The 14506-nt window shown below is 49.7% G+C and overlaps 1 protein-coding gene across 2 annotated transcripts in view; it reads right to left on the reverse strand.

Annotated features, from left to right (window-relative positions):
- SLC6A14 (solute carrier family 6 (amino acid transporter), member 14) overlaps positions 1-14506 on the reverse strand; it is a 62973-nt gene that overhangs the window by 15746 nt on the left and 32721 nt on the right. The window contains exon 1 of one of the 2 annotated variants that reach the window (XM_014954964.1): positions 1127-1174. The exons of the other annotated variant lie outside the window; for it this stretch is intronic. Within the exon in view, the coding sequence (XP_014810450.1) occupies positions 1127-1174 (48 nt within the window). Of the gene's footprint in view, positions 1-1126; positions 1175-14506 lie in introns of those variants that run through there. 2 annotated transcript variants of the gene reach the window in all.

The raw sequence follows: 14506 nt of genomic DNA on the forward strand, positions 1-14506 counted from the left end.
GGTGTGCAAGTAACTCTAATATCCCACCTGCCCAGGTGCTTTTTTATCTGCCCAGGTGTCCCCCTACCCCACCTGCCCAGGTGCCCCCATACGTGTCTAGGTGTGCAAGTAACTCTAATATCCCACCTGCCCAGGTGCTTTCATACCTATCCAGATGTCCCCACATCCCACCTGCCCAGGTGCCCCCATACCTCTCCAGGTGTACAAGTAACTCTAATATCCCACCTGCCCAGGTGCTTTTGTATCTGCCCAGGTGTCCCCAGTATCCCACCTGCCCAGGTGCTTTCATACCTGTCCAGGTGTCCCCCTACCCCACCTGCCCAGGTGCCCCCATACCTGTCCAGATGTCCCCCTACCTGCCCAGGTGTGCAAGTAACCCCAACATCCCACCTGCCCCCAATACCTGTCCAGTTGTCCCCCATATCCCACCTGTTCAGGTGCCCCCATACCTGTCCAGGTGTCCCCATATCCCACCTGCCCAGGTACCCTCATACCTACCCAGGTGTGCAAGTATCCCCAATATCCCACCTGCCCAGGTGCTTTCATACCTGTCCAGATGCCCCCCTACCCCACCTGCTCAGGTGCCCCCAATACCAGTCCAGATGTCCCCATATCCCAACTGCCCAGGTGCCCCCAAACCTGTCCAGATGTCCCCCATCCCACCTGCCCAGGTGCTCCCATACCTGCCCAGGTGTGCAAGTAACTCTAATATCCCACCTGCCCAGGTGCTTTTTTATCTGCCCAGGTGTCCCCCTACCCCACCTGCCCAGGTGCCCCCATACGTGTCTAGGTGTGCAAGTAACTCTAATATCCCACCTGCCCAGGTGCTTTCATACCTATCCAGATGTCCCCACATCCCACCTGCCCAGGTGCCCCCATACCTGTCCAGGTGGGCAAGTAACCCCAACATCCCACCTGCCCAGGTGTCCCCATACCCCACCTGCCCAGGTGCCCCCATACCTATCCAGATGTCCCCCTACCTACCCAGGTGGGCAAGTAACCCCAACATCCCACCTGCCAGGGTGCCCCCCTACCTGCCCAGGTGGGCAAGTAACCCCAACATCCCACCTGCCCGGGTGCCCCCGTCCCCCGGCTGCCCCCGGCCGACCCTCCCCGGCCACCTCACCTTCTTCTTGCCGCAGGAGAGGAAGCGGGGCAGGCTGAACATCTTCATTTCTCCTCGGTATCACTGGGCAGGGCAGCCAGACAGGGTGGGCAGAGCTGGGTGGGCTGCCAGTCCAGCTCATCCTCGGCAGGACAGCACAGACCTGTGCGAGAGGCTCCCACCAGACAGCCCAAACAACCTTCGTGGCCAGTTTTGCTCTGCTCCTGCTTCAGTCTCCTGTGCAGTCAGCTCCAAGGGGCTCCCTGGCTCTGCCCCTGCATGTGCCCAGATGCCCCCATGCTTGTTCAGATGGCCACACCAGCACTTACCTGTACTTCCACTTTAAAACCACCTGCCCAGGTGCCTCTCACACCTGCCAAGGTGCTCATCCCTCTTTACCTACACCAGTGCCCTCATATTCCCATACCTTCCAGGATCTCACCTGCCCAGATGGTTTCATACCTGCCCAGATGCACCGTACCTCACCTGCCCAGCGCTCCTACAGCTGCCCAGGAACCTGCACCCAATTACCTGAGTGCCCCTATGGCTACCTGGACATCTCCGTACCCTACCTATTCAGATGCACCCACACCCGCCCATGTCCTACACCTGTCCAGGTATCCCCATACCCCAGCATCCCACCTGCCCAGGTGTCCCCATACCCCACCTGCCCAGGTGCCCAAGTACCCCTAATATCCCACCTGCCCAGGTGCTTTCATACCTGTCCAGGTGTCCCCCTACCCCATCTACTCAGGTGCCCCCATACCTGCCCAGATGTCCCCATATCCCACCTGCATTGGTACCCCCATACCTGCCCAGTTGTGCAAGTAACCCCAATATCCCACCTACCCAGGCACCCCCAATACCTGTCCAGGTGTCCCCCTAACCCACCTACCCAGGGGTTTTCATACCTGTCCCAATGTCCTCATATCCCACCAGCTCAGGTGCCCCCATACCTGTCCATGTGTCCCCCTACCCCACCTGCCCAGGTGCTTTCATACCTACCTCCTACCCCATACCTGCCCAGTTGGGCAAGTAATCCAAATATCCCACCTGCCCAGGTGCCCCCAATACCTGTCCAGGTGTCCCCCATACCCCACCTGTTCAGGTGCCCCCATACCTGCCCAGTTGGGCAAGTAACCCCAATATCCCACCTGTTCAGGTGTCCCCATACCTGTCCAGGTGTCCCTCTATCCAACTGCTCAGGTGCCCCCAATACCTATCCAGATGTCCCCACATCCCACCTGCCCAGGTGCCCCCATACCTCTCCAGGTGTACAAGTAACTCTAATATCCCACCTGCCCAGGTGCTTTTGTATCTGCCCAGGTGTCCCCAGTATCCCACCTGCCCAGGTGCTTTCATACCTGTCCAGGTGTCCCCCTACCCCACCTGCCCAGGTGCCCCCATACCTGTCCAGATGTCCCCCTACCTGCCCAGGTGTGCAAGTAACCCCAACATCCCACCTGCCCCCAATACCTGTCCAGTTGTCCCCCATATCCCACCTGTTCAGGTGCCCCCATACCTGTCCAGGTGTCCCCATATCCCACCTGCCCAGGTACCCTCATACCTACCCAGGTGTGCAAGTATCCCCAATATCCCACCTGCCCAGGTGCTTTCATACCTGTCCAGATGCCCCCCTACCCCACCTGCTCAGGTGCCCCCAATACCAGTCCAGATGTCCCCATATCCCAACTGCCCAGGTGCCCCCAAACCTGTCCAGATGTCCCCCATCCCACCTGCCCAGGTGCTCCCATACCTGCCCAGGTGTGCAAGTAACTCTAATATCCCACCTGCCCAGGTGCTTTTTTATCTGCCCAGGTGTCCCCCTACCCCACCTGCCCAGGTGCCCCCATACCTATACAGATGTCCCCCTACCTATCCAGGTATGCAAGTAACCCCAACATCCCACCTGCTCAGATATCCCCATACCCCACCTGCCCAGGTGCCCCCCTACCTGCCCAGTTGGGCAAGTAACCCCAATATCCCACCTGTTCAGGTGCCCCCATACCTGTCCAGGTGTCCCCCTACCCCACCTGCCCAGGTGCCCCCATACGTGTCTAGGTGTGCAAGTAACTCTAATATCCCACCTGCCCAGGTGCTTTCATACCTATCCAGATGTCCCCACATCCCACCTGCCCAGGTGCCCCCATACCTGTCCAGGTGGGCAAGTAACCCCAACATCCCACCTGCCCAGGTGTCCCCATACCCCACCTGCCCAGGTGCCCCCATACCTATCCAGATGTCCCCCTACCTACCCAGGTGGGCAAGTAACCCCAACATCCCACCTGCCAGGGTGCCCCCCTACCTGCCCAGGTGGGCAAGTAACCCCAACATCCCACCTGCCCGGGTGCCCCCGTCCCCCGGCTGCCCCCGGCCGACCCTCCCCGGCCACCTCACCTTCTTCTTGCCGCAGGAGAGGAAGCCGCCCACCCCACAGCCCCCCCTGCTCACAGCTCCTTTTCCACCCATCCCTAACCCCTTTTTTCCTCCCCAAAAGGCTCCCTGCTGGAATCCGGGCTCAAGGAGATGCGTGAAACCCAAGGGCACAAGGGGTTAAACAGCATGGAAGTGTCAGCTTCTAAACACACCTTCCACGTAGGCAGGACAGGCACAGAAAGGGGAGGTAATAAAAGCAAAGACATCGACAGAGGAGGAATTCAACAAGCAAGGACTTAAAAGAGCTTTTCTGGAGCTGCTCCCCTGCTGCCCCCACCTTCCCCAGGCGTCCCCTGAGGACATGCAGGGGACACTGGCCAAAGCACACACACTCCTCGGCCAGGCACAAGGGGACACTGGTTGACTGGCTGCTTAATTGCTCTCCTCCATTCCTAAACCACTCTTCTCCAGGGCTCTTCCAGATCCACACAGTTGACAAACACTTTCTGTCCTGAATTAGTGGGACTTTTTGTTGAGTAAAGCGCTAGCCAGCATGGCTGGGGGGAGCCACCACTGAGAGGTCTACCAGGGGTGAGCAGTGGGGGGGACAGTGTCTGAAAGGTAAAAATCAGATGGCGTTTTATCACCTGGTTCTCTATTTTAGAAATTCAAGAACACACTCCTTCACAGGCTTCCTGCCAAGCCACGATGCCCCAACGCAAAACCTTCAGGCTAGTTCTGTATGAAACAAGGCAAAACCCACCCAATATTGAGGGCAGAGTGAGAAATCAGTCAACATTCTTCCAAAGCCTATCTATCCGAACTGCAACGTAAACCAAATGAACCTTTTAGACAATCCTGATCCAAGTTACATATTTGAAATAAAATGAGATAGCATGGGTTTGGTTTGGATTCTGGGGAACTTCAGCTTCCGTGGGTCACAATTTTCCCAGGGGGAAACAAATGCTGGACCTGACAAAAGCACCGAGTTGTCTTCCAAGCTCATGAATCAGAACTGGCTATCAGCTTGTTTAGAAATGAAGTGAGATTAAAAACAACCTGTTAGCCACAGCCTCTCCCTCCTTGTTAGGATTAAGCGTGTGTTGAAACATCGGAGTCACTGGCTGTGGCATTCTCTCTGTGTAACTCAAGATGACTAAAAGTAAAACTATACTGCAGGTACCACTCCTGGGATGCGTTTGGTTTCTGATGATGTGAAAGTTTCCCTTCAAAAGCATTTTCTGTATTTGAAGAAGAAAGATAAAAACCACACAGCACAGTCGAAATTCCAGAGGGGGAGCAGGGGGGAGATGAGTATCGCTAAAGGGAGAATGGTGCCTGAAGCAGGGCTTGGGTTTGCCTCCAGCTCTGCAGCCCAAGAGCACAGAACCTTGATATGCATTCGCCAGAGGCCGGGTCCGTGGGGTCAAACCCTGGAGGCTGGTTGCTCAGAGGACAGCCAGCCACCCCGACGGCCAGTCACAGCTGGGATGTGGCACCCAGAAACAGAGAGAGCAGCCACCAACCCAAAGCCAGCCTGGTGGTGAGATCCCACCTCCTGACCAACGGCATAACTAAGGCATCATAGAATCATAGACTCATCTAGGTTGGAAGAGACCCTTGGGATCATCAAGTCCAACCATCTCCCCTACTCTACAAAGTCCTCCCCTACACCATGTCCCTCAGCACTGCATCTAAACGGCCCTTAAACACAGCCAGGGATGGTGACTCCACCCCCTCCCTGGGCAGCCTTAATGTCCAGTCTAAACCTCCCCTGTTGGAGCTTGAAGCCATTCCCTCTCGTTCTGTCACTAATTACCTGCGAGAAGAGACCAGCACCAACCTCTCTACAGTGTCCTTTCAAGTAGTTGTAGAGAGTGATGAGGTCTCCCCTCAGCCTCCTCTTCCTCACACTAAACAGCCCCAACTCCCTCAGCCGCTCCTCATACGATTTGTTTTCCAGCCCCCTCACCAGCTTCGTTGCCCTAAACGTTGCCCTTCGTTGCATCCTTTCTGGGTTAACTATGAACTCCCCTTACTGAACACTCTGTTAATCCAACTGGGAGTAAAAAAAGGAAAAAAAAACAAAAAACACCCACATTAACGATAACCCTAATGTGCTACAAACAAACAATTCGGGCATTTCCCAGGAACAGGGAGAGACCTGTGCTTTCCATTTGATTGCACCAGTGCTATCATCAGATGTTGGGCATTGCCCTTAGCTCATACAAACACAGCTACGGCAACAAAGTAGATTTATTTGCTGGACTTATTTAAGAATACGGTAAGTAAATTCTGTTTCTTAATCTGCATCTTCTGCAACAGCAGAATAGGATAAAGTGATTCAGAAGAGGAGCAAGAGGGAATGCAAGAGATGCCTGCAGCCTCGCCATCTCTAACATCTCCGAGTCCTGGAAAAATGGTCTTCAATCTCAAAACAAATTATGTTTTCTCCCATCCAGAGAAGATCAAGCAGCACTGGCAGCTGCACATGGAAGTGTTCACCTACCAGACATGAATCACAAAGTTCAAAATAATGCCTGTGGCAGCTGAGAGCCCAAAATAAGCAAGATCACAAGTGCAGGAATCATTCTTGGTGTTCTGCAAGACTAACAGCCAAACCCACCAGCAGCAAACTGGGATGCTATATGGAAAGCAGATGGAGCTGGGCCTGCCTGCCTTCAGACTAACACATTTTACCTGTGCAGATCCTTGTCACAGAAACCAAACTATACCCAGCTGCTTTTCGGGCATGCCTGCGAGTGCAGCTACACGACACTTGCCTGTGGTGGTGTTTATGAACCAGCTTCACACCTTTAAAGGACGAGGCATGTGCCAGTGTGCATTAGATACCCATGACAAAGGATGATGATGATACCTTCTCACAAAGCCAAAGATGGCAGTGAGGGGCTACACCCCTGTATTTGCTGGCTGACAAACAGCCTCCTCACACTTTATTCCAGCACGAGCACAGCAGGTTCCCTACGGCTACAGACAAGCATCAGGTAACCAAACAACAGCAACACATGCAACAAGAGGAAAAAAAAACCAAAAACAAACAAACCAACCCAAGCCAAACACAACTTCCACACCATGTTGGCTGAGAGCAGCCCTGAGGAGAAAGACTTGGGGATGTTGGTGGCTGGAAGGTCCACACACCCCCGGCAATGTGTGCTGGCAGCCCAGAAAGCCCCCCCGCACCCTGGGCTGCATCCCCAGCAGTGGGGATGAGGGGAGGGATCCTGCCCCTCTGCTCTGCTCTGGGGAGACCTCCCTGCAGTGCTGCCTCCACATCTGGGGCCATCAACATCAGAAGGACATGGACCTGTTGGAGCAGGGCCAGAGGAAGCCACAAGGATGCTGGGAGGGCTGGAGCCCCTCTGCTGGGAGGACAGGCTGAGAGAGTTGGGGGGGTTCAGCCTGGAGAGGAGAAGGCTCCAGGGAGACCTTACAGCCCCTTCCAGTCTCTAAAGGCTCTCCAGGAAAGGTGGGGAGGGACTCTGGATCAGGGAGGGGAGCCATAGGACAAGGGGGAAGGGTTTTAAATTGGAAGAGGGAAGATCTTTCTCAGGAAGAAATTCTTTGCTGTGAGGGTGGTGAGAGCCTGGCCCAGGTTGCCCAGAGAAGCTGTGGCTGCCCCATCCCTGGAGGGGTTCAAGGCCAGGATGGATGGGGCTTGGAGCAACCTGGTCTGATGGGAGGTGTCCCTGCCCAGGGCAGGGGATGGGACTGGATGGTCTTTAAGGTCTCTTCCAACCCAAACCATTCTGTGATTCTATGATCGGAGGAAGATGATCTAAACCATCTAACCATCCCTCAACAGCACATAATCACACCCCTCCAGAACTCCACAGCCACATGGCACTCATTAGAGGAAAGGATCAGAAAGACAGACAAAAATACAGGTTGACAGATGAAACAAGGCAGAAAATTTTGGCTATTGGCTCCTGCAGCAGCAAGAATCATCCTCTCCTCTACAGGTGAACCAAATCAAGCCCTACTGTTCACATTTAAATTAGTGCTTTCTGCTTACGAAAGCATCAGCCTTGATTTAAAGACCAAGTGATAATGAGCGAGCCAGTTTCGTTGGTGGTGAACTGAACTGCAGGTGATCTAGAACAAAAGTTTACCGCTAACTTAACAAAAAAACCCAAAATCATTGGTCAAGTAGCCCTTGAAAGTATAGCAGTCTGGAGAGAAATTATTTGACCGTGTGCCAACTGTAAGCAAGGTGGAAGTGTACCTAGAAGGAAGGTATAGCAAGAAGTGGCCCTCCTGCTCAGGAGAGAGGGTGGAGAGGTGATGGTGGTATTGTCAAGGGCACAGGCAATGCAAATTACAGAGACAAAGGCAATTGTTTCTGAAGTAGCATCTGCAGCTTCAGAGAGGTACTTCTGGGAGCAGACCGTCGGGGGGTTATAGCAAAACACAAAGCAGGTGGAAAATGATAACTTAAGAGGCCTGATGCCAGTATGGGCTTGCCTAGTTCCAATGGCCCCCATCCAACAGTTTGTGTGCCTCAGACCACAGAGAAAGGAAGTGGATTCTGCTTCCAACCACGCTGATCCCTTCAGAGCGAGGGGTGAGATTTTGCTCACGGGAAAAGGAGATGATCTTTTATACATCCTGCTTCCTGGATTCGTTTTCCTTCTTTATCAGTTTTGTGCCTTTCTGCACAGCTGGGATGTTCGTTGCTGCCATTCATCTGGCCACCAGGAAGCATCACATCTACTCCACTCAAGCAACAAGTTCACTTTCATTAAAGGTTTAATGGAATGGAAGTTCTAAGAAATTTTGATTCAGAAACTTAGAAAGGGGGCACTGAAATTTTTCAGTAATGCCTGAAGAGTTTGGTCCACTAATGTAGTACTAAACATTTTCCACCAATAGTTTCACCAAAATGGACAGATTCCCATCCATTTTTATTTTTTTTTTTCATAGGATTGACATTGTCTAAAGGGAAGCCTTCACAATATTTGTAAAGGCACTTACACTTTAACATGCATTATGCTACTCAAAGGTTGAGAAGTGCAGCAAGGTCACTCCTGCTGAGCTACTTGCTTCCATGGACAGTCTGCTACCCCAGCCCAAACCAGGCAGCTGAAAGCTCATTCACTCATTTAGCTCTTCACTCATTTAGCTCTTCACAACAGAACAGTTGCAAAAGTGCTGCTAATGCAAAATGCGTAAACCTCCTAAGTCACGCTTCCAGGAAAATCCCTTTCTTATATTTGAGGGCTGAGACTTGAGACTCTATAGAAAGGAAATTTGCCTTCAGGCATTTTTAGCAGGCTACAACCTGCAGTTAACATAATACACACTAATCAAGTCAGAATGGGGAAGTTTTACATATGCGTGTGAAAAAAAATTATAAGGCACAAATAAACTCGCTCAACTATAGCAGTAAAACTGAATGGCTCTACGGTACTGCTCTTCTACTACACTGAGTCTGAAAGAAGATTTTACTACCCAAAAGGGAGCCACGAATTTCCATCCACAAAAGCAATCAAAATGTTTTCAAGACTATTTATAAGATTGTCAGTCAGTTTTGTATCTATGGTACATGGTTCTCCACATTAGTTGATTTTATCCTTTATGAGTTTTAATTGAAGAGAACCTGAGAAAAGACTTGAGTGTCTTCAGGACCTGTCGGACAGAATGTGCTCCTCAAATCCTTCGCTCTCTCAGAACAAAGCTGTTTCAAGGAGAACACAGCCTGCCTTGTAGCACTGGCTGTCCTCAGTCCCTGAGGACCTGTCAATTTGTCAGATATTACTTTGGTTGCCATATGGGAATATATGATACTTGTCAAACATGGGAGCTCCATCTTCTGGGTGGCAGAGCCCTGGAAGACCTGCCCAGGGAGGGTGTGGAGTCCCCTTCTCTGGAGATCTTCAAGCCCCACCTGGATGCTCCTGAGTGATGTGCTCTGGGCAGCCCTGCTTTGGCAGGGGAGTTGGACTGGAGGATCTCTAGACGGTCCCTTCCAACTCCAACAATTTTGTGATTCCATGATCTAGAATAAGGATGCAAAGCAACCAAAAAAGCACTAAGGTGTTCAAAGCAGCATTAAATAAAGGTTAGGTGTTTATATCAAGCTGCACAAACCTCTGAAAACCTCTGCTGAAATACAGACTTGCATGAGAGTCACCAAAGTGCACTGAACAGCTGCATTAGTGGCCCAGGGCTCCTAATTCCTCCAGTTCTGCTTCCACACATGGTCCAGAGCATCCCAGCTTTCCCTGGGCAGAGTAGCCCTGGGATGCCAGAAAAACATCCAAGCCCATCCGAGCGGCGTCAGGCAGGTCTCACTCCACCAGCCCCCTCCCTGACCATCCCAGGGGTCACTCCAAACACCTTCAACTTGACTGAAACACTGTGCAAATGCAAAACCTCGGGTATTGTACCATGGGAGACTTAACAACAGACACAACTAATCAAAGGGAAGAGATAAAGCACGGGAGAACTAAAGCCTGGGAGAGCGCAATTATCAAAACGTGATGATCGGCGAGCGCAGAGGTGTCAGAATATAATGACTTGCCTGTTGGGAAATATTTCAGAGGCGCGGCCAGTAGAAACCAAGGAGTCATTTTTAATTGAGTAAAATAAAGCCTAGGAATGAGCGCAACACTAGTTTTCAAATATGCTGAACTGAGTTCATCAATCTCATTAACAGTTTCAGTTTCAAGTTCTTCCCCAGTATCAAGTTCAACAAAGCCAGGAGATGTTGGAAACTGGTTTTTTGGTTTGGCTTTTTTTTTTATTATTCTATACCTTCTTACTAGTCACACACAAACAGCTTTTCACAGGAGATAACATAAATGTATATTCTTGAGAAGCTTCTGACTAACAGTAAGGCTTTGAAATAGATCTATACCTTCTTACTAATCACACACAAACAGCTTTTCACAGGAGATAACATAAATGTATATTCTTGAGAAGCTTCTGACTAACAGTAAGGCTTTGAAATAGAGGCATTGACTACCACCCAGTAAAAAGGCGACCTTTCTACTCAGTCCACCTTTCCTTGAGGTAGTTTTACATATTAACATGCAGTCCTGCTATGTGATCTCTAAGAGAATTATCCTGTGATTGTCCTCCTTTACAACAGGATAAAAGCCAGGCTGTTAGCCGTGCCCCACATCTTAGGAAAGGGAATACCTCCGTCAACACTTTCTTTTGTGTGATATCTGTTCCTGCAGGCTAGCAATCACTCTCAGAAATAGCTCATGCAAATCGGTGGGACTTCTCACGTAAGCAAAAGTAACCTCATATCAAGTAATAACACCATAAAATCACCTGTTACAATACCACAATTCCAAGTCTAAAAGCAAAAAAGCAGGATTCATACATTAACATCCACTGCAGTATAGGAATGCTACAGAGATACCAGAACAACAATTACTTAGCTGAACACATTCAGAATTGAAAAAAAAAAAAAAAGGCATTCTAAACAATATGAATGATAGATGCATTATTCCTACTGCTATGTAGTCTCTTCCTACCAGTAGACTTAGAAATCCTTTATGACACAAATTGGTCCTTACACACTTTTTTTCACAAAGAGGAGAGTAGAGGTAGGGTTGCTCAAGCACTTTATGCAGCACCTGTTCAGCATTAAACACATGAGCTGCAGGACACACAAGGACCCCATGAATCCCAAACCCCATCATTTCCTTTATCCTCACCATGGGACCTCCTCCCCTCTAAAGTCAGGAAATGCATTTCTATTCCCCTCAAGCAGGGGAGAAAGCTGACCATCCCATAGGCAATCCATAATTGACTGGAAAAACTTTAAGTGGAAAAACCGTAAGTTATTTTAAAACCCACAACACACCCCCTGGTTGCCACAAACCTGGCCACTCCCTTGGGCCCTTTCCAGGCCCCAAGGCTCTCTCCCTCCAGCTCAGGCTCTTCTGAGCAGCCTGTCCTCACAGCCCAGCACCTTGTCTTCTCCAGCAGCACCAAGAACAGCCATATCTGACCCCAAAAGCCCAGTGAAAGGGCCAAAGCCTTGGCTGGGTGAAAGGGGTGTGAAGGTAACTCCCCTGCCTTTACATGGCCATGCCGTCATCAAGGTGGCAGTGGCAACACCTGCTTGGAGGTGCATCCTCTCAGCACACTCCCAGAGCACCTGCCCCAACAGCCAAAGGGTTGCCATTTTCTGATGGAACACCGATTTTAACCAAGCCACTCAGTCCTGCAGTCCTGCAGGACTAGAACAAAACTTCAGAGGAAACTCAGGGCCTTCCAGGCCGCCTGGCTTCCCATACCTAAACTCAGGGACCACGGTGTTCAAACACGTTGGAGTCAGGCAGCATCCTAGCATGAGGCTCCTAGGATTACAGATTGCAGTTCCAACTAATTGCCACTCTGGGCTCGTAATTTATTTCGGGGAAGGGCCAAAGTCTCTGTCATACTTCAAGGAGTCTCAGTGCAGAAAGGCAAGGGACCGAGCACGGTCCTGATGTGAGGTCTCAAGTGCAGATGAGCGTCTGAAAGGAGTTTCTCAGAAGACACTTTGCTATTAGTTATAGAGAGTAAGAATTCATCTTTCCTGGCAGCTCAACTAATTTACATCTCCTTTCAGCATTTTAGTGTCCATGATTTATGTGTGATCAGGGCTCCAGATGGAACAAGCAGTTTTATCTCTTCTCCCTCCGTAGCAAGCATCACTGCTCAATGGACAGAGAAAGATTTTTTGTCTTTTTTACTTCAGATATAAGAAGAGTTTGAAAGATACAGTTGCACCAAAATTAGCAGAAAAAAGGTATTCTACCACTCCTAAATTTTGGGAAAGTTTACAAGAACACAGTTGCTTTCTGCTCTGCTGAGTTGCTACAAGTATTGGTACATCCAGTGTTAACAACCTGCTTTCCCCAGGCTGCAGCTTCTCTGCAGTGTAAAGGATGCCCACTTCTGCAAATGCTTTATTCCAGAGGATAAACAAAATACCCTCCACTTTCCTCAAAGCTAAAAAGATTTCATTTTCTTCATAATGTGTTGAGTTCTATAGTGTTCTTTCTTTATTCTCAAAGAACATACATTTTCTGTAGCTGGTTTTAATATCCAAGTGACGCAAGGATGATGAAGGCACTTTTCTCCTCCAGGCTGGGGCAATCCCCACCATCTGATGGCACTCATCCAGACACTTACGGACTGTGAAGCTTTGTGAACTGCTCTGCAATCTTAAGTTTCTTTGCATAACGCTCCTCCGTACGAACCTCTCCTTGACTGGCAAGCAGGGGAGTAAAGTTTGCAGAGGAGTGTGGCAACACAAAGTAGGAAACCGCACTGACATCCTCGCCATGCCATGAAGCAAGACATGAGAACCTGCTCTGAGGAACCTGGCGGGGAACTCCAGGAGATGTCACAAGAGCAGGCACTATTAAAAAAATGGGATTGAACAGCCTCTGGGAAGTTAACACATCATGATGGAGATCTCCATGATCTCCACATCATGCAGAGCAAACGCTGATCCTTAGAAGATGAGCTGTGAGAAATGCCCTGGTTTGGAGTGAAAATCTGGTTGAGATGGTTGTACAATGTCCCTTCAGTTTCTTATCGCCAAAGGCTCACCTGCTCTCTGGGTAGTTAGAGCTTTTTTTTACAAACAGTTGTAAAAGCTGAAGGAGAGAACCAGATTTTCTGTCTGTGATGGGAAAGTCTTCAGGACTGTTCCATGCAGCACTGAGCTTTTAGGAGACTGAAACGGCTTTTAGGATCATGTAAAGAGGCTGTACGGATTCACTGCTGAGTTCTGGCAGCCAGTAAGAAGCTAAAAGTAGTAACAGGCCCCAGAGTTTACAGAACGGCTACTTCAAGAAATGGGCACAGAGATTGTATTTGTTTGCTTATTCAGATACATGCTGTGCAGCCGTGCCTCCCACACAGCACAAGTAGGCACGTTTGTCCATTATAGCAGCCCGAAGTTGGCAGTAAAAACACATTACCTTTTCAGGCTATTGAATGGAGAGGACCTGCCGTGATTAAAGAATCTAATCAAGCAGTTTCATTAGATGCTTTAATCAAAGCAGGCCCTGTCCCACTGACAGTCACGTGCCATGATCATTTTCCCAATTGCACAGTGTGGTGCCAGAAGGCCTGGGAAGCATCCAGGAAACTTCCTTCCGTTATTCACAGAATGCTACGGGGTTGGAAGGGACCTCTGGAGATCATCTAGTCCAACCCCCTGCCAAAGCAGGTCCACCCAGAGCAGGTTGCACAGGAACTTCTCCAGGTGGGTTTTGAATGTCTCCAGAGAAGGAGACTCCACCACCTCCCTGGGCAGCCTCTTCCAGGGCTCTGCCATTGATTCCAAGCACCTTTGAGCTGATATTCCAATTCTTAGTACAAAAGCTCCAGAGCTGTTGCAATATGGAGACATTAGATTAATTTGAAACTATATTTTTTCAGTGCTAACCTTCCCTTAAGAATTTATGATCCATGTCCAAGCTGTAAGTTTCTATGTTTTTGATCATCGCTTAGCAGAATTTCATTAACTAATCCCATGTCACCTTGTTCTACAGATGTTTCAAGGTAGCATTGCTGTTAGGCCATTCTAGTGGTAGACATCAACCAAACGGTAACCTCACAAGCACTGGTTCCAGCAGCGTTTGTTATGGTGCCAACAAACATCCAGGTTTGGGAGGACACGCCAGCCTTGCATAAACAAGATTCTGTGGGTAGGAGACCCTCCTGTAAAGCATAGCTTCACTAATTCCACAAAAATTTTCTTTCTGCTTTGGAGTGAGGTTTTTCTTGCTGTTGCTATTTTTCCATTTGTTCCCTGGAAAATGAGCTTTGGTGTCGAAATGTAGTTCCAGAAAGGAATTGTTCAGCGTGTAACCTGGTCACCTCTATTCTGATATGTGTGCATGGAAACAGAACAAGACTTTACCTGAATCTTCTGAGGGTGTAAGTCATGGTTGCCTTCTTCACTGGGACACTGAGGACAGGCTCCAGGTAAGTGTACAGTGTGAAGGTGATACTGATACTAAAGCAGGCACTGGAAGTAGAAGGGGC

This window comes from Calidris pugnax, unplaced genomic scaffold (genome assembly GCF_001431845.1).
Source record: "Calidris pugnax isolate Ruff unplaced genomic scaffold, ASM143184v1 scaffold38, whole genome shotgun sequence".
Classification (NCBI taxonomy): domain Eukaryota; kingdom Metazoa; phylum Chordata; class Aves; order Charadriiformes; family Scolopacidae; genus Calidris; species Calidris pugnax.